The sequence below is a fragment of the Oncorhynchus nerka genome, linkage group LG9a, assembly GCF_034236695.1.
Source record: "Oncorhynchus nerka isolate Pitt River linkage group LG9a, Oner_Uvic_2.0, whole genome shotgun sequence".
Classification (NCBI taxonomy): Eukaryota; Metazoa; Chordata; class Actinopteri; order Salmoniformes; family Salmonidae; genus Oncorhynchus; species Oncorhynchus nerka.
Window position 1 is genome coordinate 43,248,311 of NC_088404.1, and position 27,834 is coordinate 43,276,144.

The window sequence follows — 27,834 nt, forward strand, 5'->3', positions numbered from 1 at the left end:
GACCACACCGGACGTGTTGCTTGCGCGAGCATTGCAAAATAAATGTACACATATGTTATTCAATAATTTCATCCCAAAATGCTCGCAAGCGTCTGCGTAGCCAGGTAGCCAGATGCCCTGCAAGTCCTGCCTCATTGGTTTTTAGGCTCATAACCACGTGGGTGATTGAAAGACGAATGAGGTCCACAAAAAAAAAAGTGTTACCGAGAGCAATGTGTAATATGGCAAAATTAGCCAACAAGGCATTTGTGGTAAGTGCATGGGGGCCATCAATTTTATGCACAGCCGCTATTGCGGTACGGTTCTAGAAACATAAAGCCCTCTACTTTCATATCACATCAAAATCATTTCACGATTAACACAGTTGCAGTCGACAGTATTTTTCAGTGACAACACGTTTGTGGCATCCATCTTCCGTTTACACAAAGATGTTCGAAGAAGCAGATAGCTAATTAGCACAGGTAGTCGACTGTCTTCCATCTGTTTTCCATAAACAAGTGCTGGAACATGGTTCCTTATGTTTCCAAAACGTTGGCGCAAATGATGTGGCCAAGCACGACTCCAACACCATCATTAAGTTTGCTGACGACACAACAGTGGTAGGCCTAATCACCGTCAACGATGAGACCTGGCAGTGTGGTGCCAGGACAACAACCTCTCTCAATGTGAGCGAGACAAAGGAGCTGATTGTGGACTATAGGAAAAGAAGGGCCGTACAGGCCCCCATTAACATTGATGGGACTGAGCGGATCGAGAGTATCAAGTTCCTTGGTGTCCACATCACCAACAAACTATCATGGTCCAAACACACAATGACAGTTGTGAAGAGGACACGACAACACCTTTTCCCCCTCAGGAGACTGAAAAGATTTGGCATGGGTCCCCAGATCCTCAAAACATTGTACAGATTCACCATCGAGAGCATCCTAACCTGTTGCAACACCACCTGGTATAACAACTGCTCGGCATCTGACCGTAAGTCGCTACAGAGGATAGTGTGTATGGCCCAGTACATCACTGTCAAAGACTCCAGTCACCCAAGTCATAGACTGTTCTCTCTGGTACCACATGGCAAGCGGTACCGGAGTGCCAAGTCTAGGACCAGAAGGCTCCTTAACAGCTTCTACCTCCAAGCCATAAGTCTGCTGAACAATTAATCCACCCGGACTACTTACATTTTATACACACTGATACATAGAAAAAAACTGAAATACTGTTATTTTTCCTGGAAAACTGCCCTTTCCGTCCTCGTGCTAGCTAGCAGTAACCATCACAGCCAATCAGCTCCTTTGTTGTTCAACGCAATGTGCAATTCCATAACGGCTGTTGTGGCTAATGCTAGCTAGCATGAGGATGAAAAGGACAAACTAGCAGTATTTCAATCTTCTCGATAGAGCAGTGTGGATAAAGGTCAAAGTTGGAGTACAGTGGCATACAGGGTTGGGTAGGTTACTTTCTAAATGTAATCCGTTCCAGTTACCTGTCCAAAATTGTAATTAGTAACATTAGGTTATTGAATTTGGGTAATCCAAAAGTTCTGGTTCATTTTCATTACTTTCCCCTTAAGAGGCATTTAGAAGACAAATGAATGTTGCCAATTGAAGAACATTTATTGCAGGATAAATCAATGTTGGAGTTCACATAGCTGGCTATAAATGGAAGTTGCATTTTACTTTATGGGGTGGTTATGTAGGCTTGTTCTAACCCATTGCTTTCTACTACAGAAAATAATACAATTAGGTTTTATCTTTATCAAATCAAATGTTATTTGTCACATGCGCGGAATACAACAGGTGTACAGTGAAATGCTTACTTACAAGCCCTTAACCAACAATGCAGTTAAGAGATAAGAATAACAAATCATTTAAGAGCCGCAGTAAATAACAATTGCAGGGCTATATACAGGATGTACCGGTACATTACATTAAAAACCAAAGTCTGTCAGATTTCCAGTCATTCCATTTAATGTAATACCCCTTGACATTCAAGAATAGGACTTGGAAATATGGATGTACTGTACCAGTCAAAAGTTTGGACACACCTACTTACTCTAGGGTTTTTCTTTATTTTTACATTGTAGAATAGTGAAGACATAAAACTAAGAAATTACACATCATATAGTACCCCCCCCCCCCAAGTGTTAAACAAATCAAAATATATTTTAAATTTGACATTCTTCAAAGTAGACACCCTTTGCCTTGATAACAGTTTTGCACACTCTTGGCATTCTCTCAACCAGCTTCATGAGGTAGTCACCTGGAATGCATTTCAATTATCAGGTGTGCCTTGTCAAAAGTTCATTTGTGGAATTTCTTTCCTTCTTAATGTGTTTGAGCCAATCAGTTGTGTTGTGACAAGGTAAGGGTAGTACACAGAAGATAGCCCCCAGGAAAGGAAGAACCAGAGTTACCTCTGCTGCAGAGGATAAGTTCATTAGAGTTAACTGCACCTCAGATTGCAGCCCAAATAAATGCTTCACAGAGTTCAAGTAACAGACACATCTCAACATCAACTGTTCAGAGGAGACTGCGTGAATCATGGTCGAATTTCTGAAAAGAAACCACTACAAAGGACACCAATAAGAATCAGAGACTTGCTTGGGCCAAGAAACAATTGACATTAGACCAGTAGAAATCTGTCCTTTGGTCTGATGAGTCCAAATTGGAGATTTTTGGTTCCAACCGACGGGTCTTTGTGAGAAGCAGAGTAGGTGAACAGATGCTCTCCACATGTGTGGTTCCCACCGTGAAGCATGGAGGAGGTATGGTGGTGCTTTGCTGGTGACACTTATTTATTTAGAATTCAAGGAACACTTAACAAGCATGGCTACCACAGCATTCTGCAGCGATACGCCATCCCTTCTGGTTTGCACTTAGTGGGACTATCATTTGTTTTTCAACTGGACAATGACCCAACACACCTCCAGTTCTGTGTAAGGGATATTTGACCAAGGAGAGTGATGGAGTGCTGCATCAGATGACCTGGCCTCTACAATCACCCAACCTCAACCCAGTTGAGATGGTTTGGGATGAGTTGGACCGCAGAGTGAAGGAAGAGCAGCCAACAAGTGCTCTGCATATGTGGGAACTCCTTCAAGACTGTTGGAAAAGCATTCCAGGTAAAGCTGGTGGAGAATGCCAAGAGTGCGCAAAGCTTTCATCACGGGTGGCTACTTTGAAGAATCTCAAATATACTACATGATTCCATGTGTTATTTCATAGTTTTGATGTCTACTATGTAGAAAATAGTAAAATAAAGAAAAACCCTTGAATGAGTAGGTGTGTCCAAACTTTTGACTGGTACTGTGCATATTAGCAAAATTGTTTTACACGAGCTGAACTCCCTCAAACTTGTTGCAAGAGGTCATTTTTCATTGGATGTCCGCTGGTTGCAAAAAAAAATATTGATAGGCAGCTTTAACTTATTCAATTCAACAATTAGTTAAAAATACCCATATTCATTTATTAACAGCCATCCACAACAACCACAATCTGTAAGGCGCAAATAGCTAAACGAAAGATCAGCAATGTGATTCACATCAATGCACTATGCAGATATCAATAACTTGATATCCATATCGACTGTAAGCCACACCCTTGCAATTGGAAGACATATCTCGGACTGTAGCCGACAAAAGGATATTCCTGCTCATAATCATAGTGGTCTCTGACTTGTAGTCATCCTCGCTAAGGCGGAACAAATATTTTTTCCTCAGTGGCGGCAGGTAACCTAGTGGTTAGAGCGTTGGGCCAGTGACCAAAAGGTTGCTAGATCAAATTCCTGAGCTGATAGAGTACAAATCTGTCGTTCTGCCCCTGAACAAGGCAGTTAACCCACTGTTCCTAGGCCGTCATTGTAAATAAGAATTTGTTCTTAACTGACTTGCCTAGTAAAAAAAAGGTTAAATAAAATAAAGTAATATATTTCTTCAAAAGTATCTGTAATCTGATTACAGGTGTTTTAATGTAACCACAATTGCATTTCCGACCCCAGTGCAGCTAGGTGTAAACAAGCAAAAATCTAGGGTCAGGCATTCTAAGCATCTAGAATGGGCTACAGTAGTGTATGCAAATACACCCGCGTTGCTAAAAGCACCCATCTGTTATCCATCGCATCAGATTACACATACATTAAGATAAAACGTTGCACATGTATAATACTACAACGATGGCATAGCCTAAACGGAAAAAAACTCTGATAATACGTTTATTTCCCTTTTGGCCCACATTTCAATCCCATGGACAATTATGGAAATCTAGAATATAAAAAAAGTTACTTGAACACAAGCAGGAACCAATAGGAAGTTCCTGCAAATGCAGGAATGCCCACAAGCAAGGAACCTCCGAATTTCAGGCCGCAATCACACACTATAGACTGCAGCTGGCATCGGATAGCCCCGCCTATTTTGTGGTTGTTTACATCAACGATAAAGCGTATATCTCCTGGCTATATAACTCGTTTGCCACTGAAATTGTAAATCTGTTGAAATATAGACATTATAATACCTTTTGTCGGTTCTCCGCGTCCAGTTGTATAGCCACTTTAGCCATTTTCATGGCATTTTGAAGGGACTTCATTGCAACGCAGCGCCAACTGCGGCCAATCAATGTTCCGGATATGCACTCCGGTCTGGTGGTTCTTTGATATTTATTATTTTCGTACTACTTCCGGGTTTTGTTGTTTACAATATAAACCGTTACCAGTTCGTGCTTAACGATATTGTGTTATTGTTTAAAAGACTGTATATTTTACTAAACCACCAACGAAGTGGTTAAACTACATATGACTGATAGAATTTGAGGCGAATAGTGTTCTCATTGGAAGTCGCAGCTGCAGCTTTCAAACCAACTTTGGTAAAAAAAAACAGCTTTCTGAATAGCTCCCATTTAAGGCTCAAGTTACTTTGAAAGCTACTGCTACATTATATTGATAGGATTTTCCTTTGGATCCTCCGTATTCTCTTAGGACTGTGTTATGAAGAAGAGAGTGAGGCGTGCGCGGTTTTCCGATGTGGCAGCAGGACAGAGAAGCCAAACTCAGTTAGTTGTCGGGGTCAAGAAACATTTTGGGCGGCGAGGAAGAACCAATAATAATGCTGCAAAGATAACTTCACCATCAGTGACAGATCTACAATTTTACAATTGAGCACAGCAGTGTCAGCTGTGGCGACAGAAGGGGAGGAGCGGCCACAGCATAGATCAAAGAAATCCTGTGATTCCCCTTCAAAATTCTTGACAAGCAGTCTAGATTTTGAGGTCAATGATTGTTTTTTGTCAGGTGTTTTACCTCCATAAGGTAAAGTATCAGCTCTTAAACGTTCTCAAATGCAACCTACTTCCTTGTCTGATCCTACAGGTATGGGCAGACTCAGCACTGCATTCTGTCATGGAAATTTCTCACCTCGGAGGCTGCGGCATGCCTTCGACAAGTGGCCAGGGGATCCTGACAGAGCCAGCCCAGTCGCCACTGTTTTTATACATAGACTTTCAGGGCCTAGTTTGAGTGCCACTGAACCGTGGTCCACGTCACACAGTTTGTCTGCAAGACCTGCCACACAAAATGCTACAAGTGCCACACAATACTGCTCATATTTATGCAGAGGGTTAACATCTTGCCCTCTGTGAATGTGCACACCAGAGACCGGTGAGAAACTGCAAGCAACTGTAATGTCACAATGTTGAGAGCGGCGATTGCAAAACGAGGGTCAGCAATGAGCTAGTCTGCAAATCTGGCCCAAAACAGCAGTGAAACCATAACATGATATTGATTTTGGTTTCAGGAAGTTCAGAGGGCTCTCAATGAACGGTGGACCCCATCTTGTTGTGTAAGTGGATACATTCCATCAGGACAAGATGATTACCAGATTTTGATAGGCAGAGATGGCTTTCATGTTTATAACCACTGTTACCGATTGTCCCATTTCTTTTACCTCCAACCTGACAACCACCTCTCCTTTACCAGCACCCTCCATCCCAAGTGTCTCCACAGCCTGGTGTCCTGGGCCCACCACCATGCAGAGGACTGCTGCTCTTGCCCTGAGCTGAAAGAAGTGCTGGAGAGGCAGTGCTGGGGCTCAGTAAGTGCACGCTGGGGGTGTGTGGATGAACATAGTTACAGAATGGACACACAGGCCACAAAGCCCAGAGCAAACCCTGGACACACTGAGAGTGATCCCCTACTGGAAGGTGAGGAGCAGCTTCGAGGGAACCAACACCCTGTCAACACCACCATGTCCCAGCCCAGTACAGCTGCCAACCCCCAGACTCAGAGCGCCGTCCACACTGATGCTACCACCACCAGTGCAGATGGTCAGACAGCTTTTGGTCTAGCACACAGAGATATGCGTCTGTCCCAAAAGGTATCCTAGTTCTAATATTGTGCACTACTTTAGAAAGCCTGATTGGTCACCTGATCAAAAGTAATGCACTATGAAGGGAATAGGTTGCCATTTGGGATGCTACCAGTGTGTTGGTATTAAGTTAGATCAATTTCCTTTTTATACAGTTGGGGAACTACATCTGTGACCAATGTGGTCAGACCTTCAAGCAGAGGAAACACCTGTCTGCACCAGATGTGCCACTCAGGGGTTAAGCCACTACAGGGGGAGATTAAGCTCATATCAGGTGGCAAGGTTCTGCTGAATTGTGTTGTGAGGGGCTCAAGTACTGGTGAGTCTGTCAGGATTTAGCCAAGCCTTTGATTATGTGGTATGATTTGGGTGAGTCTGTAATAATGGAAGGGATGCATAGGGGCACAAGAATGCAAGCTTGTATTTGGCACCCTCACCAAGCCTTTGTCTACTTTAAGATGACCAAACAAGGCAGAGGCTGATCTGGAATTTGCATGTGACCTATGTGGGAGCGCTTTGAGAAGGCCCACAAGCTCAACGGCCACAGTGCCTCCCCTCACACTAGCAGCTGTCAGAGGAAACATTGACAGCCCCTCCAACAACCAACCATCAGAGACTGGGGAACTGAACCCATACACCGTTTGATAGACTTGATTAGGTCCGTGACCGACAAGGAGCTGCAAAGAACACAACGTCCCTTGAGCCTCTATAAGGAGTCTGGTATAGAATGGTCATGGGTACAATGACTAATTGAACAGGACATGGAATCACTAGTCACTTTTAATGTTTATACTGTTGTACTCATTTCAATTGTATATACTGTATTCTAGTCAATGCCACTCAGACATTGCTAGTCCTAATTTATATATTTCTTAATTCCATAATTTTACTTTTAGATGTGTGTATTGTTGAAGTATTAGATACTACTACACAAGCATTTCACTACACCCGCAATAACATCAGTTAAATATGTGTGAGACCAATAACATTTGATTTGACTTGTACTGTTCATGCTCTAAACCAGGAATAGGCAACTGACTGGGACCACAGAAAAATAAACTCATCAGTGGTGTAAAGTAAAAATACTTTAAAGTACTACTTAAGTTGTTTTTGGGGGGTATCTGTACTTTACTATTTATATTTGACAACTTTTACTTCACTACATTCCTAAAGAACATGTACTTTTCACTCCATTTTCCTCAACACATTTTGAATGCCATCTGGTTTATTTTTACTTTTGATACTTAGGTATATTTAAAACCAAATACTGGGTGACTGACTTGAGTAATTTTCTATTAAAAGGTATCTTTACTTTTAATCAAATATGAGAATTGGATACTTTTTCCACCACTGCTCATGAGGGGCCGCAGTCACTCGCATGTCTGCCTACCCATATCCATAAATGCAAAAAATAGAAGTTAGTTACTTTTGTCCATTTTTGCCATGGGGCAACAAAATCAACAGTGGCCCCCCGGTCGGTAAATTGACCATGATTACCACACATTTAGATTGGTCTAGCGGCCAGCACATTTTATTTTTTGCTGACATGGGCTAATTGCGTGACTGACGGGAAACTGCTGATGCACAACCAAATGACAAAATTGCACTTTGTGTATAATACTATTCTAACTCTCAGTATGTTGAGACCCCAACAGTTCCACCACTTCCCCATACCTGCTCTAAACCCACAACATACTTGATAGTGGAAAATTAATGATGAGAAATTGTGTAGATCAATGCTTTTTTAAATGAAGTTATTTGATTAAGTTTATTCCTTACAACATTCATAAGGGCTGGTGAAACTTCAACAGCTATACAAGTGATCAGGCTCTTCTGTGTACAGGTATCTTTCTACAATGCTGAATATACACTGTGCTCCCAAAACCACAATTCCTTCCACACACACAGAATTAAAATACAACTGCCAACCACATAACCTAAAGGCAACATTATATTGTAGCTATTCCAAGTATATTCTTAATTGGAGGACAAAGACTAAGTCCTCTCGCACCCATACTAATCATCTTTATATATCTTGTTCATGAAGGAAGCCAAGTTAGTGTCATTAACAGTCTGTGGTGTGCCTGTAGCCCCATATACATCCATTCACAGGAAGTCCAGCTCTGGGCTGAGGCTGGAAGAGCTGAGGTGAAAGACCAGAGCTGCTGCCACCTCCGGGTCCAGATCAACACATAAGGCCTCCAGCTAGGAACAGGAGAGAGAAAGGGTCACAAGTAGGGTATTATGTAATTCAAAAGGAAGTATCAGGGTATATCATTATTTTGGGTTTTGAGAGCCATTGGTAAAAAACAGTCTGATGCGAGGTAAAGCCCAGAAAGAAATCATAGGCTGTAGTTCTGTGATGTTCGTGAAAATCCAATAAAATGTATCATATCCATCTGATTTCAACCCAGTACTACACAACCCAGTCCTACTCTATGGAATACAGACTGAGATCAGCCTTACTCTGGGTGGTCAGTGCACAAATGTGTTACCTGGTTCAGCTGATGTTGAGACAGTGAGGTTGGGGATGTCAGAGATATAGTCTTCAGAAGCACCTGCTGGGCCCTAGTCAGAATATATGAGGGGTCCATCTGCGAGACCAAAACCCGGATTCAGAAAACCACCACTGTCAGTAGTTTGGAGACCACATACCAGTCAACCACAGTGACCGTGTCTGATGAATAAACATGATTATCTTTGCTTTTTCTGCATATCAAAATAAGCTCACCTGGTCAGTCAGATGCTCAGTCACAGGGCAGGGAGTCTGGCCATCCATAAAGAGCTTGATAAGGGAGGAGTAGCAGAGCACAGCAGTGTGGAGGAACCCTGGGGCCTTCACTGTTTTCTCCAATATCTCAGAGTTAAGATGGGGGACCAGGCTGGCAGGGAAACACAATACACATACAGAACTCGCATATAAACAAGAAAATGGATGACAACACTGACAGTTTGACCAACAAGTAAATATACCTGTAAAAGGCTAAAGGCATCAGTCTTGTGTATTCATCTGATGTTACCACGGCCACAGGCTGGTATAGCCCTTTTTCTTGAATAGGAAAAACAAAATATTATAAAATACCAAATATAACATCACAGAGACACAAAACGGGACATATTCAAAGCCAGAGGCTACTGTAAATAAGCAAGTTATATACTGTACCAGAGCAAGGTGTCTTGAATAGTAGCAGCCAGTCAGCAGAGTCCACAAGGACAGTCAGGATATCTTTACAGAGTTCCTGAGCTCTCTGAAGACCCTTCACCCTCTATGTAGCATGTCACACAAAAGTTGTATGAAACGTTGTAATTGTGATGTTTTGTTAGCAGAAAAGTTGTTTTAGTCTGTTGAATACGTTACTGTTACACTGTTGAGTGTGTAGGGCTAGGACAGCGTTTCCCAAACTAGGGGTCGCCTGATTTGAAAATGGGATCAGAGAAACTCAGAAATAATTATAATAATAAAATAAAAAAACATGTTTGGTTCATAGAACCGGGATTACGTTACTCCAGTAGCACCTAGATGCAGTTGTAATAAACAGAGCGGTTTCTGTTTTCTTCCTACAAATGTGGCTCTATCTTTTCAACAGTTTAAGCTACAACATACGGCCCTGTCACTGAAAGATAAGACTCCCAGGAACTTGTAGCCGCGCAGGACTCAGAACAGACTGGAGAGGAAACAGAACATCAATGATAATGTTCTTTTCGACACAGAAGTTAATAAATTATTGCCTGATGATCTTCTGAACTTGCCAATACCTTTCTGATACCATACTTCCTTCAGATAAAAATACTGTCAAAAGTACAGTCTGACTGATTTGTAATAGACTGTCATAGCCCCAATTAAAAAAGTAAACATTGGCAGTTGATAAAACTTTTTTACATGGTGGGGGCAACAACAAAAACAAATTATTTAAAAAAGTTGTCGCGGGCCAAAAACATTTGGGAACCACTGGGCTAGGTGTTCCCATGTGCCCTAGACAGGAACACTCCTGGCCTTAAGGTGTAGGAATGATGTACCCCAATGGTTTAACAAGCTTCCTTCTAACGTCAGGACAGCCAAGTCCCTGCCCATCTTCCGAAAACCCACCTCTTCAGTATCTTGACTAAATCCCAGTGACCCCCCCCCCCTCCCACAAAAAAGTTGTAGTTGTCTTTTCCTACTAGCACTGACTTGGCTAATAAATACTGTATTGAGGACAAATGTACTTACTATGTCATGTAGTTGTCTCACCTAACTTTCTTAAGATGAATGCACTAACTGTAAGTCGCTCTGGATAAGAGGGTCTGCTAAATGTAAATGTACCTGGGGCGTGAGAAAAGTTGTGAGGAGGTCAGTCACACAGAGGAACAGCAGAAACACCAGCAGCTGGGGACAAATGGCATCACAAATTATTTTAGGTTACATGGCAGTTTCCCTGGTGTCTACTAATGACAAAATAGAGCCTAGTGACAATGATCACGTCTCTAATAGAAAACTGCTAAGTTGGTTCCCTAATCATCTGAGTGTCTCTACTCCTAAATCACGAACAAGAAACTGTGTTTGTGTGAGACCGAAGGTTAGTTCTGAGCATGTGAGTGTCAGTGTCTTACTAATGTGTCACAACTGCCAATACATTCCAATAATATATTCCAAGACACCTACATAAATGGGGATTTTTTCCCCCTGTGCACATTGACCTCCTTTATGTGGTGTGAAAAATATTTTCTCAATTGGCGGTGTTGTGTCCACTCCATCAAAGGCCACCTTTGGGGGCAGCAGGGTAGCCTAGTGGTTAGAGCGTTGGACTAGTAACCGGAAGGTTGCGAGTTCAAACCCCCGAGCTGACAAGGTACAAATCTGTCGTTCTGCCCCTGAACAGGCAGTTAACCCACTGTTCCCAGGCCGTCATTGAAAATAAGAATGTGTTCTTAACTGACTTGCCTGGTTAAATAAAGGTTAAAAAAATAATTTAAAAAATAAAAAGCTTACAAACATGGCTAGTGAACCTTTTGAACAAACATCTAGGTTGAGTTTGAAACACTTGGTGATAGGGAAGAGAAGTGTACTTACCTGACTGTGCTGCTCTGTCAGCTGTCCCAACATCTCCAGGCTTGTCCTGATGCCCTTGCCACTCGCCTGGCCTTCCCATACACAGTGCAGACAAGCTGCCAGGAGCAGGGGCGGGGCAGAGGGGACAGGGCATGACACTCCATCCTTTGAACTGCCAAGGACACAGGACAAAAAAACACATTCAATCATTGCGCCAAACAATTACAGAAATAAAAGTCAACATATTTAGTTTCTAAGGGAGTATTATCAGTAAATGCTGTCTATATACACAGGCATGTACGCATGATCCTGTTTTACCTGCAGACCCACAAGTGACAATCACCCAGGACCTGCAGCTGCTGAGGCAGGGGCTGTCCGTCAGTGAGGCGATGCCAGAGAGACACCAATACAGGAGAGAGGCGGCCCCACCAGTGCTGCCCAACACACACACACACACACACACACACAAATTACACTCAGTCAGCATCATACATTAAAACTCTCAGATTAACAAATCAGACGTGATCCTGGAAGTATAATGTACGGTACCCCGGCAGAGACGAGGAGCAGTGGACATTGAAGACTGATCAGGGACATGGCCTTGTTCACTTCTCCTGATGCACAGTCACAGCTCACACTGGCCATGAGCACAGCCTATGAGAAATGACTTCATATGATAAATATCACAATATGTTGTGAACAGTGTCAACCCAGGTCTAGAGCAGTTAATAATCTGTGAGTGGAACTTACTCTTAAGAAGTGTGCTGTGAGGTGGTAGGGCAGCAGTCCAGCTGGGGAACAGCCCTTCCTCTGATACACAAAGAGATATTGTATAACAATAATGATCAAATCTGGGAAAACGCATCTATAGTAGGTGGTTTGGTCAAGATGAGAAGTGAACTACGGATCGAGTCACACAGACTGTAGCTACAATAAATTTGCTTGAATGAATGATTCATTAATCTAACCTCCCTCTCTCAACCCCCATTGTGGCGTACCTGATACTGGTTGATATGTTCCATGAGGGTCTCACAGTCCAGAGTCCTCTTCCCTCCTCCAGTCTTCACTGTAACCAACATGACTGCAGGGAGTGCCAGTATCACCCTATGATACACAAACACACGTTTTGTTAAAGTTAATATACACACACACACACAAGTTCACACTGTAGTACAGTGGATCTCTATGGTGTAGAGCAGACCCACCCAGGGTTGCATATTTTTGCTAGCCCAGCACTAACACACCTAAAACAACTAATCAAGGGTTAAATCAGTTCAGTAAGTTAAGTTAGAACAACAATATGCAACCCTGGGGTGACCATGTTTGGAATCACTGGTACAGAGTAGGGCTGTTGGAATCACTGGTACAGAGTAGGGCTGTTGGAATCACTGGTACAGAGTAGGGCCGTTGGAATCACTGGTACAGAGTAGGGCTGTTAGAATCACTGGTATAGAGTAGGGCCGTTGGAATCACTGGTACAGAGTAGGGCCGTTGGAATCACTGGTACAGAGTAGGGCCGTTGAAATCACTGGTACAGAGTAGGGCTGTTGAAATCACTGGTACAGAGTAGGGCTGTTGAAATCACTGGTACAGAGTAGGGCTGTTGGAATCACTGGTACAGAGTAGGGCTGTTGGAATCACTGGTATAGAGTAGGGCTGTTGGAATCACTGGTATAGAGTAGGGCTGTTAGAATCACTGGTATAGAGTAGGGCTGTTGGAATCACTGGTATAGAGTAGGGCTGTTGGAATCACTGGTATAGAGTAGGGCTGTTGGAATCACTGGTATAGAGTAGGGCTGTTGGAATCACTGGTATAGAGTAGGGCTGTTGGAATCACTGGTATAAAGTAGGGCTGTTGGAATCACTGGTATAAAGTAGAGCTGTTGGAATCACTGGTATAAAGTAGGGTTGTTGGAATCACTGGTATAGAGTAGGGCTGTTGGAATCACTGGTATAAAGTAGGGCTGTTGGAATCACTGGTATAAAGTAGGGCTGTTGGAATCACTGGTATAAAGTAGGGTTGTTGGAATCACTGGTATAGAGTAGGGCTGTTGGAATCACTGGAATACAGTAGGGCTGTTGCGGTGACAGTAGTGGCGGCAAGACTCATGACTATTGTGCTCATTGTGATTGATCAATTTGAAGAGAGAAGTTCAACAACAGGTTGAAACTGAGTGGAAAACATGGTCGTTGTGTACGGTATGTTGTTTCAAAGCCTAACAACAAAATGGACAGGGCTTTCTTTAAGGTGATGATGAATTCTGAACACCATATGCATATTAGAGCTTATAAATACACATAGGCCTATACATGAACTCCACCCCCCAGAAAACGGAATTAAAATAATGATTGTGCCGTTATACAATACATAGCCTACCCGCATATTATGGATGGCCAAAAAACATTAAAAAAGATATTTAAGATGTCTTCGGTACATAATTGGTCTAGCCGGACAGCTGACAGAGTTAGTCTACCATTATAGTGAATTTGCACTTGACTTTCAATAGCCTAGCAATAGGGTATTTTTTTATATTTTCATAATTATTAGGCTGACACATTACCTTTAGCTACAGAAAATCTCACCACCGCACGTATCAATCTCCTTCCCTCTCTCCTTCATTCCTTTCAGCGCACAGAGAGGAGCTGTCAACAGTTTATTGAAATATGTTTCCTTCTGAAAACATGTTACTATCAATGTTCCAAAACAGATTTGACTTGGTTTCCGAAATTAAGCCCTGGGTAGCTGCAAGGACAAGGTTGGAGAGCCCATGGCATATAGAGTTTGGGCGAAATATCACGAGAGGCTCCATGCTCCTCAAACAGTGGTTGATGTTTAGAGTGAAATCACCAGCTTACCCGGCATGATTGAAAAACCAACCGTCAAGAAAGCGGCCTCTAAATGCTATTCGAGTGCATACAGATTACATTTATTTTTTCCCATTCTAAATCGAAATAAATTTGACATATTAGTAAAGACAAGATTAAATTGAGAATAATCTGATGGGTGAAAATATGATAAATTGGTGAGAGAACAGCATGTGCTGCCTGAGGAAAATAATATTTTTCTTATATTCATACTATAAAATCATAATATAAAATAATGGCACAGGACTTGGAAGCATATCTTGTCATATCTGCTAAGTGAACAAACCTACAGCAGGACACATAGCCAGATAACATATAGTATATAGTCATATTGTTCTTCTGAAATACACGTTCTCCTTGTCATGTTTCTTTTGCATGACAATTAACCGGCTGACAAAATGTCAAGACCGCCAAAGCCCTAGTATAGAGGATGTGTCTGTACATTACCTGTTCCACGTATGTAATGTTTGCTGAATGCTAAGCTCACTGCTGATACTCTGCAGGTCAGAGGTCACAGAGCATCTATGTGAAATCAGATCCAATAGGAAATGTCCCTTATCTTGAGTCCTTTGAGAGCGACTAGTGAGCTCCATCTCATAGACAATCTCCTATAAAGACATCAAAGGACACACACAGGAAAATCAGTGCAAAACATATGCAGAAAATACGAAGCATTAACAGGAAATCATGTACAGAAACAAACTAACATATCAATCAAAAGGCCTGTGTACTGTACCTGAAGTCTGGAGAAAATGTCTGGGAGACAGGTGCCTGCCTCCGAGGGTCTGTGATCAGTGTTCTCCTGGGTCGGAGCACTAAGGACACAAAGAGAAGCGATAAAGACTAAACAACTCAACAATGTCTATTATTCAAATTATCTGGATTATCTGAGGTGCAGGAGGCCATAAGCCAAATCATGCTGACCATACTGTCTTCTGGTCCATGACAGCGTTGAGAATGTGGGAGCAGGCTGTCCTTAAGTCTCCTGCACAGCCCCCCTTGTCCACAGGAGATGGCAGGTATAGCTGCTGACACGCCCACTGTTGATACTCCTGTCTGATACACACGCAGGCTCTGTTACATACCAGTACGCAACATTATTGTTATCGATCAATAATGACAAACCTACTAGACACAGCCTCATTCAATTCAAGGTGGTTCACCGTATCCACTGGTCGGGGGCCAAACTTGGAAGAATATTCTCTGATTTTGATCCTACCTGTGTCAGATGTAAAGTGGAACCAGCCACACTGTTGCATATGTTTTGGGGCTGTCATAAACTGTCAGGTTTCTGGGAATTAATATTTAAATGTCTCTCTGATATATATGACACTGTTATAGATCCGTCTCCCCTTACAGCCCTTTTTGGAGTACTGCCCATGGGTACCCCCCTATCAAGAATCCAGTCGGACACTGTTGCTTATACAACTATTTTAGCTAGACGGCTAATAATATAGAACTGGAAGATGGCAGCTCCCCCATCTTATAAATATTGGGTGAGAGATGTTGTGCTCTCTGGAACTAGAAAAAAATCAATTCAATTCACGTGGGAACCTCAAACGGTTTAATGAGGCTTGGGCTCCATTCCGGTCTTGCTTTAAACAGTCCATCCTCTGACGGCATTCCAATTAAAACTAAGTCTGTATTTGACCCCCCTGTGACTTAAGGGTTGGAGGAGCTTCTCTCTGTGTTTTTGCTGGGGGGGGCATTAAGGTCCATGTGCTTATTGATTGTGACCCGCGGATGCCTTGTTCATCTTGCCCGGGCAGAGACTGAAGTGTGAGCTTGTTTTCCCCAGTTATTTTTACATTTTGTTCACGCCTACATGAATAATCATTCTATTTATTTATATATTTTAAAGCATTGTAAACTTTATTTTTGGTCCAGTGGATGGTCGGTCTGTGGCCATGACTCTCTGTGAGTGGTTGCATTTCTCCACCCTTATCCCTTGACTGTTTACAGGAACAATGGTGAGGTGTTTGCTCTGTCCCTGTACTATAGATTGCCCTTTAACCTTTGTAGCCTTCTGCCTGGTGTGTTTAACTTGTCTAAAGTATGGTATCTTTAAAGCTATTTTTTTATTTGTATTTTTTTTTCTAGTTGAGTATATTATTTATATTGCTTTGTGTTGTCTTGTCTTGTCTGTGTGTCTGTGTGTGTGTAAAACTTAATAAACAGAGTTAAAAAAAAATCAAAAATAATGACAAACCTCCAGGCATTGACAAATCTGGCCACTCCCATCTTTAATCTATGTCTAATCTAATCTATGTCACTTGGCTCATCATGCTCTAGCGACTCCTGGTGGTGGGCTGGGCTGACTTCAGCCGTCAGTTGAACAGTGTTTCCTCCGACACATTAGTGCAGCTGGCTTCCAGGTTAAGCGGGTGGATGCTAAGAAGCGCGATTTGGCGGGTCATGTTTCAGAGGGTGCATGACTCAACCTTCACCTCTCCTGAGCCCATTGGGGAGTTGAAGCGATGAGACAAGATCGTAATTGGATATTTGTGAGAAAATTGGGGTAAAATAGAAAAATAAATAAAAGGCGTTGCAGTCAGTTTTGGAATGGGTGGCCAGTAATAAAACTGGTCTGGAACATCTCTAAAACTAAGAGTATTTGGTACAAATCATTCCCTAAGCTCTAGACCTCAGCTGAATCTGGTAATGAATGGTGTGGCTGTTGAACAAGTTGAGGAGACTAAATTACTAGGTGTTACCTTGGATTGAAGTGTAGGCAAGAGATAAAGAAATATTCCGTTATTGTTGACAACGCTGGAACATGGAATCTGTCTGATATACAAACGCTTGGGGAAAAATACAGAATGTCTAACTCATTGACAGCGACACGATGGACACAAAGTAATAAAACGAGATGAGGAATTATTTCTTCATAATCATGATAGGACATTGCAGAGAGATAAAGAGTGAGGGCTCTTGTGGAACAGAAAAACCTTAAAGGCAAAATTCAACAATTACAGGAGGCAAGAGTGGCATATTTTGCCCCCACCTGTGGGCCCTTTGTTCCCTCAATCTACCCTCATGCTGAGTTGCGCAAGGATGATCAGGTTTCAAGCATCTGATCAGCACTGCCTGGCTTTGAGTCAATAGATTCTGACAGCGGTGACAAACAATGTCTTATGCCAACCAGAACACAGGCTGTTAAAGGCAGTAAAGACAAACACCAGGTGACAGTAATCACATGAATCAGCATCTCCAAAACAGTTGGATGAGTTGTCAAAGACTTTGAAGCATCCACCATGAGATGTGGGTATGAAGACGTGAGATCATTTAAAGCAATAAGAAACTATACAATCTACATCCTTATGATGGGTTAGTTATTAGCCTTTGTTTTGAACAACCGTGAACATGGCGTACTTGAAGAAATGGTCAAGAGAGCTGTGGGTGGTGAAGAGCAAGATGTGGCCGATGGATGGAGAGCAATACTTGTTTTCCTTAAGGGTCTGACCAATTCTACTACCAATTGGGGAGAGATAACCAAATGTGTTCAAAAACCGAAAGAGCCGTTTGTTGAATGTGAAGAAATGTTCAGAGCAGAGGAGGTTAGACACAGTGGGTTACCCATCATGAAAGATGGCGATGCACTCACCTCTTCCAAAAATGGGGCAATCACACAGTTGATGCAATCCATACACAATGATTAGCGCAAAACTTGTTTCCACAACTACTGACTGGGAGAGACAAAACTGCGGCGACATCATCGACATGCTGTCCCGAATGGATAGAGACATCAATCAACATAATAAATCTGCTGTTATCTGAGTTGTGCAAGTTCCAAGTGAACCCAAAAACATTACTCATTCAGCAGAAGAGAAACCTGCAGGCTACTATTCGAAGAAACTGGATGATGTGGAGTTGGGATGGTTCGCAGCTGTTCGTTGGAACAAGTGATCGACTGTGTTGGAGGTTCCTAACATCATCATACAACGTGGCACACCATGTAATCCAGATACTACATTACTTGAACACAACTGCTGTGAGTTGGACAATGTGATAGTGACAGGCACGTTACCTGCAGGAACATCAGCACAGGTGGCGGAATTGGTGGCTTTGACAGAAGCATGTAAACAGGCTGAAGTAAAAAAAAAAACAGCTAATATCTACAGACTCAAGGTATGCTTTCAGCCTTACCCATGAAATATCGAAAAACAGAGGATTCATGACATCACTGGGAGCTCCTGTGAAGAATAGACCAGAGGTGATGGCTCTACTGAATGCTCTCCAGTTACCTGGACAAGTTCGATCTTGAAAATGAAAGCACATGGAAAAAACCTGTACAGACAAGAGTAAAGGTTATGACCTGGCTGACAGAGCTGCCAAGGCGGCTGCCAAGAGAACACCTCTGTCACCTAAACTGATTAGGAAATACACCGTGGATACATTGTAACACATTAGAGACATGCAAAGCAGAGCTCCAAAAGATGAAGTGTGGGAATGGATGGCTGCAGGGTGCAAACTCAATCAAGAAGGTATGTGGAAATACAACCTGAGATGTGTAGCGCCAAATTCACTCTTACCCTACGTGGTGACACATACCACTCTTTGGGACACATTGCTGTGGACAAGATAGTTTATAATTTTGTGGGAAAATGGTGGAATCCTGAGGCAGAAAGAGGCTGAGGCTGTTGTGGCGAATTGCAACATTAGTATGGAAAACAACACCAAGGGATGAGTGAAAGTACAGACACTACGAGCACCTCCCCCACCAGGAACTTCAGACATCTACAGCTTGACTACATCACGCTAGCCAAATGTAAAGGAAAATGTTCTGGTCGTTGTTGATTGTTTCTCACGATGGGTTGAAGAAGCCTACTCTACTAAGAAAGGATGGGTGATGGTAAAAAAATATATTTAACAGAGACAATCAGGGCCAAAATGGGAAGGTCCTTGTCAAGTTTTGCTCATAAAAAGGTCAGCAGGGAAAACCACAATGGATACATGTCACTCACTGCAAGCTTGTACATTTTGATAAAAAAGCAGAGCCTGGAGAATAAAGAGCTGATTGATTAGCAGTCGGGGGCTAATCTCGTGTGAAGCATAGTAAGATGATCAGAACCTGATAAGCTTCTATGTTGTACACGAGAGTTGTCATTAGAGGTCGACTGATTAGGGCTGATTTATTAGTCTCGATTTCAAGTTTCCATAACAAATCGGTAATCTGCCTTTTTGGAAGCCAATTACATTACAATCCATGAGGAAACTGCGTGGCAGGCTGACCACCTGCGTCAAAAGGACCTTATTGCTGCAAGGAGCCACGGTAAGTTGCTAGCTAGCATTAAACTTATCTTTAAAAAAACAATCCATCTTCACATAATCACTAGTTAACTACACATGGTTGATGATATTACTAGGTTAACTAGCTTGTCCTGCGTTGCTAGTAATCAATGCGGTGCCTGTTAATTTATCATCGAATCACAGCCTACTTCAACTTCGCCAAACGGGTGATGAAAAAGCACATTTGAAAAAAGCTCAATCGTTGCAATAATGTACCTAACCTTGAACATCAATGCCTTAATTAAAATCAATACACAATTATATATTTTTTTAAACCTGCAAATGAAGTTAAAAGATTCATGTTAGCAGGCGATATTAACTAGGGAAATTGTGTCACTTCTCTTGCGTTCAGTGCAAGCAGAGTCAGGGTATATGGAACCGCTTCGGTCACCTGACTCGTTGCAAACTGAACTAATTTGCCTGAATTTTACATAATTATGACATAACATTGAAGGTTGTGCAATGCAACAGCAATACTTAGACTTAGGGTTGCCACCCATTCGATAAAATACGGAACGGTTCCGTATTTCACGGATAGAATAAACGTTTTGTTTTCGAAATGATAGTTTCCGGATTTGACCATATTAATGACCAAAGGCTCGTATTTCTGTGTTTATTATACTTAAGTCTATGATTTGATATTTGATGGTGCAGTCTGACTGAGCGGTGGTAGGCAGCAGCAGGCTCGTAAGCATTCATTCAAACGGCACTTTACTGCGTTTGCCAGCAGCTCTTAGCAATGCTTTAGCACAGCACTGTTTATGACTTCAAGCCTATCAACTCCTGAGATTAGGGTGGCAATACTAAAGTGCCTATAAGAACATCCAATAGTCAAAGGTATATGAAATACAAATGGTAAAGAGAAATCGTTTACGCGTCATAATTCCTATAATAACTACAACCTAAAACGCCTTAACTGGGAATATTGAACCACCGGCTTTCATATGTTCTCATGTTCTGAGCAAGGAACTTGAACGTTAGCTTTTTTACATGACACATATTGCACTTTTACTTTCTTCTCCAACACTGTGTTTTTGCATTATTTAAACCAAATTGAACATGTTTCATTATTTATTTGAGACTAAATAGATTTTATGTATTATATTAAGTTAAAATAAAAGTGTTCATTCAGTATTGTTGTAATTGTCATTATTACAAATATATATATATTTGTAATAATGACAATTACAACAATAGTGATATCGGGACATGCTTATTTAGGGAATTCTATATGAAATATAATTTTTCTTGAAACCAGAACATGTTAATTTCACTTTTTGTTTCGTTCGTTACTATCGTCTGAAGTTGCAGCAATATTCCTTGACACAAGGCCTTTACCTGAAACAATACAAGATCACCGGTGAAGTGTTCATTAAAGAGGTTCTTATCAACCAGTGGAACGGAAGAAGAATTCCTCACTACCGTCAGAACATCATTTCTAATAGTTATCTATGTCGGACTGCTTCCGGTGTGGAAGAGCTGGTCACTTTTACAGGACTCTGAATGATTACCAAGCCAAAAGAACGATTGAATATTATTGTCTTGCAAACAATTATTTTTCTTGTCAGTTCTCCTAAAACAGGATGTGGTAGGAATTATGAGGGTCATCATCATTACATCTGTTAATACTTATTTTCTTTAACTTGGTTTGAAATCTATTTCTTATTGCAAAAGCAAGTAAAATATGCCCTTTGTGTTTTATAGAAATGCAGTTTTTAATGTGAATGATTTTATGCTTACAACAAAAAATGTTATGTCTATTTTGTCATGTTTTCTAAAAATACATTTTAAGTATATTTATTTTTTTAAATTGTCTAGGGGGGAGTGTAAAAATATTTAAAGATAAATACACAACAGCAGAGGACTAAAGGTCAAGAGGGAATTAATGATATATGGAAAAAGTTGTTTTTCCTATAATGGGGAACTGAAGATTAATGGGTCAGGGAGGGACACGGGAGGATTTCAGTCCAGGACTCATACCTACATGTGGCAAGTTGATTGGTCTGAATTATCTATACATTGAGCCTGAAACGGGATACTTGTTATTTGGCCACGTGTCGCCTGCAGTGGTGTAAATTGGACTCTGGAGCAGTGGAAACGTGTTCTCTGGAGTGATAAATCACGCTTCAACATCTGGCAGTCTGACAAACAAATCTGGGTTTGGCGGATGCCGGAAGAATGCTACCTGCCCGAATACATAGTTCCAACTGTAAAGTCTGGTGGAGGAGGAATAATGGTCTGGGGCTGTTTTTCATGGTTCGGGCTATACCCCTTAGTTCCAGTGAAGGGAAATCAGAATACAATGACATTCTAGTCGATTCTGTGCTTCCAACTTTGTGGCAACAGTTTGGTGAAGGCCCTTTCCTGTTTCAGCATGACAATGCCCCAGTGAACAAAGCAAAATGGTTAGTTGAGATTGGTGTGGAAGAACTTGACTGGCCTGCAGAGCCCTGACCTAAACCCCATCGAACACCTTTGGGATGAATTGGAACGCTGACTGCGGGCCAGTCTTAATCTCTCAACATCAGTGCCAGACCTCACTAACACGGAACACAAACCGGCTGTGAGCCTGCGCCATCGTGCATAAATGTATTTGGTCCCCTCACACCAAACGCGATCATGACACGCAGGTTAAAATATCAAAACAAACTCTGAACCAATTATATTAATTTGGGGACAGGTCGAAAAGCATTCAACATTTATGCAAATTTAGCTAGCTAGCTTGCACTTGCTAGCTAATTTGTCCTATTTAGATAGCTTGCTGTTGCTAGCTAATTTGTCCTTGGATATAAACATTGAGTTGTTATTTTACCTGAAATGCACAAGGTCCTCTACTCCACCAATTAATCCATATTTTCGGTCACCCACGTGGGTATAACCAATGACGACATGGCACGTGGGTACCTGCTTCTATAAACCAATGAGGATATGGGAGAGGCAGGCCTTGCAGCGCGATCTGCGTCACAAATAGAACTGACTTCTATTTTAGTCCCTGGCAACGCAGACACTCGTTGGCGCGCACGAGCACTGTGGGTGCAATAACTGAATAATAAAGATTTTGACATTTATTTTGCAACGCGATCAGTATAGTTAGCCTGTAATGGGGACCAACTCCATCTTAATGCCCATGATTTTGGAATGAGATGTTAGACAAGCAAGTGTCCACATTCTTTTGGTCATGTAGTGTATTTTGTGTCTATGTATTGATATGTAGGCTGTGTGTGCCGTTCTTAAACATATGTAGTTATGTCCTTGAGCTGTTCTTGTCTAATAATGTTCTGTATTAAGTCATTTTTCCTGTGAACCCCAGGAAGAGTAGCTGCTGCTTTCGCAACAGCTAATGGGGATCCTAATAAAATACCAAAAAGAGATCAACATATACCAAACTTTTATATGAATGTGTGTATGCGCTGCATATTTAGGCATGTGCTTCACCTATCTGGGTCAGACAGGGCATCCTCACTCCTCTGAACTCTGAGTTCAGCTGCCAGCCACTCTGAAAATGAGAACTAGACGAAGAAGAAAATTAGAACTTCTCCAAGAAAATGAGAAGCAGACATGTCAATGTGCTGAGAAGGCTGGTGGTGCTTTACACCAATGTTTAGACAGTTTTCCTCACCTGGTATTCTGGGAGTTTTACTAGGAGACGGAAGGGGGCGTGTTTCCATAGTGCCCAGGCTGACTTCCTCCAGGTTGTATTTGTGTCAGTAACACTCTTCCACAACCCACGATTCTCCTCCTCACCCTGTTTGTTTGCCCCTACATACTCCGATTCCCCACTCGCTTCAATTGGCAACCTCCTCATATCTGGCATTAGTCTGGGAATTAGGTACAGCAGCTACAAATACCAAATACAAAAAACACACACACTCAGGAATAGGCAGGACATGGATCTGTGCAGGCAAGCAGAGAGGTACAACTGCAGCCCTACTGTATGTGACATTCTGCTCAAACACCAGACCCCTGCTGCTTGCATAAAGGGCATCTCAGAGTGTGGCTGGGTGATAAGAGAGAGCATAATTACAGTGACACTGAAAGAATAACGTGCATACCTTTTTATAGAGGCTGCAGGGATTATACTGCTGCGGCTGATCACACAGTGACTCACTCCTGCAGAGACCATAGCAAACTGCAGCCAGGCAGAACCTGGCAAACAAAAACAAAGCCGTCCACATAAATACATCTTATGATAACACTGTCCTATTGAACTAAAGTTAACTGTGCCTTTTGGTTTATAATATACTGTATAATTATTTTATGTATTCCTAGATGCTCAGGGTCCCTCTCCAGTCTCACCCACCTAACACAGAATAGCATGTTGGTTTGTGTGGTGCAGGGCAGAGCAGTGGTCAGTGCCTCTGGTACTGACACAGGGCCGGGCAGCAGGGGTGGGCACAGCTGCACCTTGGGGCACTTGGTCTGGGAGGCATGAAGGTGCACAACAAAGGCTGCCAGTCCAAGCACATGTGCAGCACTCAATGATACCCCCTATAGAGAAGGACAGAAGATGACTGTAGTTAGAAAAGGGGGGGTAAGAAATAGGTAAAAAGGAGAGAGCGAGAGAAAGAAAGAGGCAGTAAAAATTAAATGGGAAGAGAGATGGATACCTGGTTGTGGAGCAGGTCCCACATGCGGTGAAGGAGGGCAGTGAGCAGCTGTCTGTGTCCCAGCAGGATATTGACAAACTGGGATGCCCAGGGGCTCTGTCTTGGGTCACAGGTCACATTAAACTCAAATGAGAGTAGTGTAGTTTTATGCGGACTTGTGTTTTATGCTGATTGGTGGAGGTTAAGAGCCCATTTACGCATGATCTGACAATGTGGTCCGGGGGTACGCAGAAGCCAAATTAAGCTCCGTACCGCATTGCCATGTGCCTCACACATTTTTTGACAATGCGGAGAGCTCCATATAGTGCCATGATTGGTTGACGGTAGGTGGGGGCAGGAGGTCCTGTATAAACACAAACTCACTTCCTTCACAACAGCTCTGCTCAACAGCTCTGCGCTGCTCTGTGAAGCGCAAGAAGTATGAATACCCTGACTTCTGCAGAGGCCGTACCACTATAAATGCTGCACGCCCAATGCAGACGTCAGATTGACCACACACATACCGCCTTTAACAAGCCCATAATACGCACGACAATCTGACTAATAACATTTGATTTGATAGACTTTAAAACGATCTCACTCTTCCATACATCTTTCAGATTTTTACTAAGTGACATGATTAGTTCCTCACTTATTTGGTGGGCTTATTCTGGAGGCGTCCAAAAGGCTCTGGCAGAAGCTCCTCAGGATCATGTTCACCACCTGAACAAAGACAGGACAGATAAGCAGACAGTGTGAGAGACAGAGACGGTGAGCGTGGCTAGCACAAATAACCTGACAGACAGACAAATAAGAGTAGGGGACGAAAAGGTGAGACACAGCAGAGGGAAAACAGTAGAAGAAAGAGAGAAATACAGAAGTTCCTCGCATTCCTTCCTACTTTATTGTGCAGCTCAGAGAAAGTGGACTCATCTACATGAAGCTGGATGACTGCCTGGCTGACCAGTTCCTCAGCACGTTCAGGGAACACAATACTCAGAGTGTGGGAGATCCTGGCCAGCTGGGCTGACACCTCTGTAAAGCCAGAGAGAATAAGATAAGTTAGGTTTGCTTTGGTTGGTATGTGTGTGTGTGTGTGTGTGTGTGTGCGTGTCGCAGTCTGCTCACCTCCGTCACTGCCCCCCTCTGTTAGCAGGGCTCTATGTTCCTGTAGTTGGACCTGTAAAACCTCCTGTGGGTGATCATCATCATTCACCACAGAGACTCCTTTACCTGATAACACACAAGTAAAACACAGCTCTTCAAACATGGACAAAAGCACAGAGATATGACTACAGTGGTGCTTAGGTTGGAATAAGCTAATATTAAATATATGATTATATTAAAATGCGTAGGGTGTTAAACATGGGATAATGTGATGGTACACACTGTCCTGTTGCCTCTGTCTCTCTCTCTGACATGACTCTATGTAGGAGGAGTGCTGGGCAGCTGGGATCTTTTCCGCTCTAATAGAGAGCAGAAAACAAAACTGGAATCAATATACAAAAAACATCTGTATCAGCCTAAAAGATATGACAGAAAACTGTGTGGTGAGTGGTTGTATGGCTGAGTGTGAATGTCAGAAAATACTTTTTAAGAGAATCTATGAAATTCATCCTGGCGTCAGGCTTCACAGGAAGCTGAAATGGACAGAGACAAAGAATACAAGCTCTGGACAGACCACGTAAACACACCATTCAGTCAAATGCATTCAATCTAAAGCAAGAGAGCATAACACTTACCACACGTGGGGTTAGGAGGGCAGGAAGGAAACGAGACAGGAAATAAGGCCTTCTGAAAATGCTGGAGTAGGAAAAGAGTATGAGTGTTGTAAAACATAAAGACAGTGTAGGACAACAGCATAAGTAGGTCATGCAGTACATTGATCTCAATAGGTGATTTGTGAGAGTTATGTAGCATGCTGTTGTTGTAGGGTACCTGGCCTCCATGACAGTGGCAGATATCCTTCCTGTGCTCCCAAACAACGAGATTGCCTTCTCCACATCCTGACGTGCCTGACACCGGGGCTGAGAAGGCATATTGAACAAATACAAAGAGTGATACACACATTCATGAGCACATGTAAAAAAAAAATTGTAAAGGGACAGTACACAAATGCATAAACACCAGCAGAAAGCACTCTAACCTGCACTGAGGTTCCTGCTCCAGAGATATCCTCATAAAGGCCCATCTCCTCAATTGAGACCTGCAGACAGAGACATGGCGACCCTGTTTATACAGCTGGAGGAGAGTAGATTAATGGGCTGCATGATGAGAGGGCTTGTGGTATGACACGTCAACCAGTCCGAGTTAGTTACATTGTTATAACTGTATTACGTCTCTCAGTTTGTCTATGTACCATCAAATACTGGTTCAGCGAATCTAGGCCCTACCTTCAGGTCAGCCAGTCTTGTCTTGGTGAGGGATACATACTCCTGCAGTAGGGCCCGGTGTTTCACTGCCACGTAGGGTGGATGGAGGATGTGGACCTGAGAGACCAGACCATCCAGAGACATTAGCATTCAGAAACATTTAGACTTGGGCCCAGGCCAGCAGTAAAGTGTTAAAGTAGAGCCAAACAGTGTCTGTCACCTGACCTTCAGATACTGTGGGGGGTCAAAGGGCACCAGGTCCGACAGGAACTTTAGCAGGAACACCAAAGACTTCTTACTGTTGCCATGGTAACTGCTAGCACCGCCAAAAGACATCTAGGAAGACAGGAGAGAAGCCAACTTTATTGAAAAAGAGCCAAACATAAGAAGATAGGGGACCAATAAATTATATTCTAGTAGCCACTGACTAAGCTCTGAGGGTTCTTGCCTTAAACCACTCGCTGTAGGAGGGGAAAACACCAGGCCCTTCAAGCGCACCCTGACGGGCCAGGAGGAAGGCAGTGATCATGTTCTCCAAGTCATACCCCTCAAACGCTGAGCTTAGGAGCCTGGACAGCAGCTCTGAGGTACAGAGAAAAATAATTATTTCCAACAACACTCCTATGACATTTAAGTGTGTGTGTGTTGCTACTTCACATTTATTCTGCACTGTTAAGGAAGAGCTGCAAGTAAGCATTTCAGTGTAACATTTACACCCACTGGATCCTGTGCGCGTGATGAATAAACTTTTATTTTGATTTGTGCGTACCTTTTAGGCTAGGCTGGGTGTTTGGATTGTACACCAGCAGGGTGGAGAGACAGGAGAGCACATGCTGCCAGTTGACCTCATGTGTCTCCAGTACTTGTTGCAGGTGAGAGAGAAGCTCCTCTACCTTGAATATCACTGCCAACTAAGACAAAGAGAAAGGGCTGGATGTTGTATTACACCACAGAGACAGTCAAGTCACAACTCCCCAATATAAAAAGTTTACACTTGTTATTCTATAGACCGGTTTTACAGGTCACTAAATGGACTGGAGCCATGTCCCCTCTTAAATCTGAACTCAGCCCGAGTGACTTCCAACAGGTTAGGAATCGCCAAATCGACATCGGTGGTGTCACATTTTTGTCAACAATCTAAACAAAATAGTCTGTCAAAGTGGAAGAAAAATCTAACATTTGTAAAAATATATTTTTAAATAGAACTGTCAGAAACAGCCTCAGGGAAGCTCATCTGCGTGCTTGTCATCCTCACCAGGGTCTTCACCTAACTGCAGTTTACTTTTGTTCCGTATATCTTGATTAGATAAAGTATTCAACCCCCTGAATCAATGTTCTAACATG

At 42.5% G+C, this 27,834-nt stretch overlaps 3 protein-coding genes across 7 annotated transcripts in view; 1 reads left to right on the forward strand and 2 right to left on the reverse strand.

The window, feature by feature from the left end:
- Window positions 1-4,666, reverse strand: part of LOC115134349 (VPS9 domain-containing protein 1) — a 28,755-nt gene extending 24,089 nt beyond the window's left edge. Inside the window, 1 exon segment of the mRNA XM_029668203.2 lies at window positions 4,506-4,666. Within this exon segment, the coding sequence (XP_029524063.2) occupies window positions 4,506-4,577 (72 nt within the window). The 5' untranslated portion in view covers window positions 4,578-4,666.
- Window positions 4,667-5,167: 501 nt separating this feature from the next.
- On the forward strand, window positions 5,168-7,434 carry LOC115134350 (uncharacterized). 3 transcript variants are annotated; one of them, XM_029668208.2, is made up of 5 exons: window positions 5,168-5,255; window positions 5,356-5,643; window positions 5,780-5,824; window positions 5,962-6,358; window positions 6,505-7,434. In XM_029668208.2, the coding sequence occupies exons 2-5, from the start codon at window positions 5,594-5,596 to the stop codon at window positions 6,589-6,591; spliced, it is 579 nt and encodes a 192-aa protein (XP_029524068.1). In that variant the 5' UTR covers window positions 5,168-5,255; window positions 5,356-5,593; the 3' UTR covers window positions 6,592-7,434. The 3 variants fall into 3 exon arrangements, with proteins under 3 accessions (XP_029524068.1, XP_029524069.1, XP_029524067.1); XM_029668209.2 differs by lacking the exon at window positions 5,356-5,643 and having other exon boundaries at window positions 5,207-5,295; XM_029668207.2 differs by lacking the exon at window positions 5,356-5,643 and having other exon boundaries at window positions 5,207-5,295; window positions 5,780-6,358.
- Window positions 7,435-8,089: 655 nt separating this feature from the next.
- Window positions 8,090-27,834, reverse strand: part of LOC115134347 (Fanconi anemia group A protein) — a 28,188-nt gene continuing 8,443 nt past the window's right edge. For all 3 annotated transcript variants that reach the window (XM_029668201.2, XM_029668202.2, XM_029668200.2), the window contains exons 12-42: window positions 27,260-27,401; window positions 26,939-27,072; window positions 26,716-26,826; window positions 26,512-26,607; window positions 26,265-26,324; window positions 26,057-26,145; window positions 25,861-25,921; window positions 25,709-25,758; window positions 25,508-25,584; window positions 25,247-25,351; window positions 25,020-25,153; window positions 24,771-24,841; window positions 24,140-24,239; window positions 23,833-24,020; window positions 23,585-23,678; window positions 23,152-23,370; window positions 22,968-23,041; window positions 15,168-15,299; window positions 14,980-15,058; window positions 14,691-14,851; window positions 12,377-12,482; window positions 12,129-12,188; window positions 11,928-12,032; window positions 11,697-11,812; window positions 11,400-11,550; window positions 10,653-10,715; window positions 9,513-9,615; window positions 9,323-9,398; window positions 9,081-9,231; window positions 8,845-8,943; window positions 8,090-8,554 (exon numbers count right to left, since the gene is read on the reverse strand). In XM_029668201.2, coding sequence (XP_029524061.1) covers window positions 8,456-8,554; window positions 8,845-8,943; window positions 9,081-9,231; window positions 9,323-9,398; window positions 9,513-9,615; window positions 10,653-10,715; window positions 11,400-11,550; window positions 11,697-11,812; window positions 11,928-12,032; window positions 12,129-12,188; window positions 12,377-12,482; window positions 14,691-14,851; window positions 14,980-15,058; window positions 15,168-15,299; window positions 22,968-23,041; window positions 23,152-23,370; window positions 23,585-23,678; window positions 23,833-24,020; window positions 24,140-24,239; window positions 24,771-24,841; window positions 25,020-25,153; window positions 25,247-25,351; window positions 25,508-25,584; window positions 25,709-25,758; window positions 25,861-25,921; window positions 26,057-26,145; window positions 26,265-26,324; window positions 26,512-26,607; window positions 26,716-26,826; window positions 26,939-27,072; window positions 27,260-27,401 — 3,306 coding nt within the window. In that variant the 3' untranslated portion in view covers window positions 8,090-8,455. The remainder of the gene's footprint in view (window positions 8,555-8,844; window positions 8,944-9,080; window positions 9,232-9,322; window positions 9,399-9,512; window positions 9,616-10,652; window positions 10,716-11,399; window positions 11,551-11,696; window positions 11,813-11,927; window positions 12,033-12,128; window positions 12,189-12,376; window positions 12,483-14,690; window positions 14,852-14,979; window positions 15,059-15,167; window positions 15,300-22,967; window positions 23,042-23,151; window positions 23,371-23,584; window positions 23,679-23,832; window positions 24,021-24,139; window positions 24,240-24,770; window positions 24,842-25,019; window positions 25,154-25,246; window positions 25,352-25,507; window positions 25,585-25,708; window positions 25,759-25,860; window positions 25,922-26,056; window positions 26,146-26,264; window positions 26,325-26,511; window positions 26,608-26,715; window positions 26,827-26,938; window positions 27,073-27,259; window positions 27,402-27,834) is intronic.

Coding starts and splice junctions, on each gene's coding strand:
- LOC115134350 (XM_029668207.2), top strand. CDS start 5,260: ATGATTGTTTTTTGTCAGGTGTTTTACCTCCATAAG. Junction 5,296..5,779: donor AGGTGTTTTACCTCCATAAG/GTAAAGTATCAG, acceptor TTTTGGTTTCAG/GAAGTTCAGAGGGCTCTCAA. Junction 6,359..6,504: donor ATATGCGTCTGTCCCAAAAG/GTATCCTAGTTC, acceptor CTTTTTATACAG/TTGGGGAACTACATCTGTGA.